Here is a 2,972-nt window from a genome sequence, read left to right on the forward strand (position 1 = left end):
CACCATTTCGATAGTTTTTGTGAGTAGCATTCAGGGCAGACTGAAGAGTTTAGTTTTTTTGGTCTGTTTAAGGAAACTTCCCATGAAATCCTAAAGACCTCACTCACATATGAGCACTCTTTCAGAGGGCTATCTATGGCTGTCTAAGTTAGTTTACAGTACATTTAAGGTTTATGTTAGTGCTATTACAGTCTTTTCTCATGCATACAACTGGCTGGTCTCAGTGCAGAAACATTAGATACATCTACCAATAATTACCTAAATTAACCAATAATTCCTCCAAATGACCAACAATAGTCAAACTACTGACTCATATTCACGAAAAAATATGAACTTTTTTTGTCTTTTAATCCATGTGCTCTAATGGCACAAGCCATTATGATGAATTATTTTGTCTTTTCTTTTTTAAACTAAGCATCAAAAAGCTTGTTGAGGACTTTTTTTTTGTTGGAGGACATGAAAATAGGTGACCGGGACGATGTTGCTCAAATGCAACGGCCACATGTTCAACACTGACTTGTGAGGAGACATATTTAAAAACAATTAATGGAAAGGGGCTTCTCTCAAGCCTAACATGTAGGATATATAATATAACAACAATCAAACTGATATAAACTCCATGGGCTGTCTGGTATTCCCTAGAGGTTTGTGTTACAGTAACTTTTAGTCTATCCCAGGGTTGGGTATGCACCCATTGGGAATAGGCGAACTTTCATGATGTTTTGAGAAAAGTGTGTGGAGCTTCGTTTGTTTAAATTGGAATAGAAGTTAAGAGTTGTCACTGGCGGAGCGCTTCTTGCCTAAATGAGTGGCAGAGTCTCTGTTTCGCAGATTAGGCTGGATCTTGTACATATTGGGTCCCGCTGACCAGCGCCAGCTCCCACGGCCCTCCACGCCAGTCGGGATGGCGGCGGCTGCAGCCACAGCAGTGGACGGGCAGGGCTTGTTCTGCAGCAGCTGGATGAGCATGGTCATCTCAGGGCCCAGACGTGACACCACGCTGGTCCTGATGCGATCCACCGTGTCCTCATCACAGTCCATCAGGCTCTGCAGCAGCTTCCCATAAAATCTGTGGCAACAAACAATCACACTTTCAGCAGCCTGCGACCTGAAGGAACAAAACACGCAGCATTTTGAGAAGGCACAAATGAAAGCGTCTGATGTCATGCATATGGGAGTAACCAAACTGTAGCTGTAGTTATTACAACGCTCCACCCTCCATTCCTTTCGTGTCCACTCCCAAACTGCAATCCCATCAGCAAAAAGGAACACAAACATTCAGACTTGATTTTCCTGTTTAATTTTTTACCCACTGAACAGAAAATTGTTCAGAAGGAAACTAAAAGAATTACTTCTAATTTGCTCGCTTCTCTGTGAATGCGCAGCATTCTCTCCTCTTCGGCTCGGAGCAGACAACGAACAAGAATCTGTTGAATGGCGTTTGAGAGGCGCTCACCTATTGGGGAAATGGCTCGGCAGCTGTGCCACTTCACCGATAGCATCCGGATTAGTTTGGGCCACGGTGCAGATGTCCAGCTTGCTGTAACACTCCTCTTGGACGTCGGATATCATTCTTTGGAAGGTGGAGCAGCGACGGATGGTTGGGAATGCCTTGGAGGTAATGCCATTGGCAATGCACTTTAGGCTCTCCTTTACAAACGCTTTACCCTGTAAAGAAAACAGCAGCGCTTCATACATTCTCGCCCTGGTAGTTACACCCATGTAACCCTACCCAACCCACAGAATTAAATAGGAAATCAAAGCGTGTACCTGAGTGTCAAATTTAGCAGCACTGTACAGGAAGGACTTGCAGATGTCATGCAAACCATCTGTGTCACAAGTTGAGTTCTCCAGGCAGGCGAAGGCTCCGCAGCCAACTTGGAGGGCACTGTTGAGACAGCGTGCCACATCTGCTGTGTGCACAGAGAATGAACCATCAGCATGGGAGCCAACACTGGGCGTCACTGCACACTCACTGGGCTCATTTACTCAAGGGTTGCCAGGGATTCGGCTACAAAACATGCAGTGAACAAAAGAAGATGTTTCATACTTTGGTGATTCACATAAAGACACACAGTCTCTCATGACCAGCAGTGACTTGACTTGAGTTTGGACAACTTATAGCTCCAAGAAACTCACACAGAATTTGGCACAACTGCACTCCTCTCTTGGCAGTGGCTTATATTCTACTGTTCGGTTCTTTATAGATGAACAGCACCAGAAATACCAAAGAGTTTGCTGAACATTGTTGGCATGCCAACAAGAGATGCAAAAATACACCCTTTGCACACACACACACACACACACACTTTCAAATCTTTACCGAGACCTGACAGCCAGAATCAATCCAAGCACATAATTGTCATTTCCAGAGAGTCAGACAAATGGAATAGTATAGATCTTTAAAAACCAAAAACCCTGAAGAAACAATCAGTCTTTAGATCCATAAACAGATTTTGGGCATCATTACAGAAACACAGCTCAAAGTCTGTGCAGCAGTCTAATTTTTTATACCATAACCAAAGCTATATGACATAATCTGGAAATCAGCATAGAAGGTTGGCTTTTCTGAATCTTTATCCGCTGCCATGGAGGTCAGCCCGGCTCAACACAACAGCCATTAACAGAAATGTCACAGAGGAGACAGTCTCTGGAATCTGGGGGCCCTTTGCTGACCCGAACAGTCAGATGAAGTCTGTCATTCAGGGACGCTCCAGAGTGAGCTGCTAATCTTGTGATGATGAAGCAGTTTCTGCAGAAGGGAATGAGCATCCCTCCAACTGCTTTTTATCTGTGTCAAAGCAAAAAAATAAATAAAAAGGGGGGGGGGGGGCATGCTTTGCAATGATATTTACAAATACATTTTCACTTAGGCTTTCTTATCTTATTACCAGATAAGAAAAGTCAACTAACAAAAAGAAAGCAAACAGTACAGCAACCCACTTCTTTTTTTTTTTTTTTCTTACTTCAAA

General features: G+C 43.5%; 1 protein-coding gene across 1 annotated transcript in view; it reads right to left on the bottom strand.

Annotated features, from left to right (window-relative positions):
* Positions 1-768: 768 nt before the first annotated feature.
* The window catches only part of stc1 (stanniocalcin 1), a 2,901-nt gene continuing 697 nt past the window's right edge, over positions 769-2,972 (bottom strand). The window contains exons 2-4 of the mRNA XM_037680512.1: positions 1,771-1,913; positions 1,457-1,668; positions 769-1,069 (exon numbers count right to left, since the gene is read on the bottom strand). Of these exons, the coding sequence (XP_037536440.1) occupies positions 769-1,069; positions 1,457-1,668; positions 1,771-1,913 (656 nt within the window). The remainder of the gene's footprint in view (positions 1,070-1,456; positions 1,669-1,770; positions 1,914-2,972) is intronic.

This window comes from Nematolebias whitei, chromosome 8 (genome assembly GCF_014905685.2).
Source record: "Nematolebias whitei isolate Nwh7 chromosome 8, NemWhi1, whole genome shotgun sequence".
Taxonomy (NCBI): domain Eukaryota; kingdom Metazoa; phylum Chordata; class Actinopteri; order Cyprinodontiformes; family Rivulidae; genus Nematolebias; species Nematolebias whitei.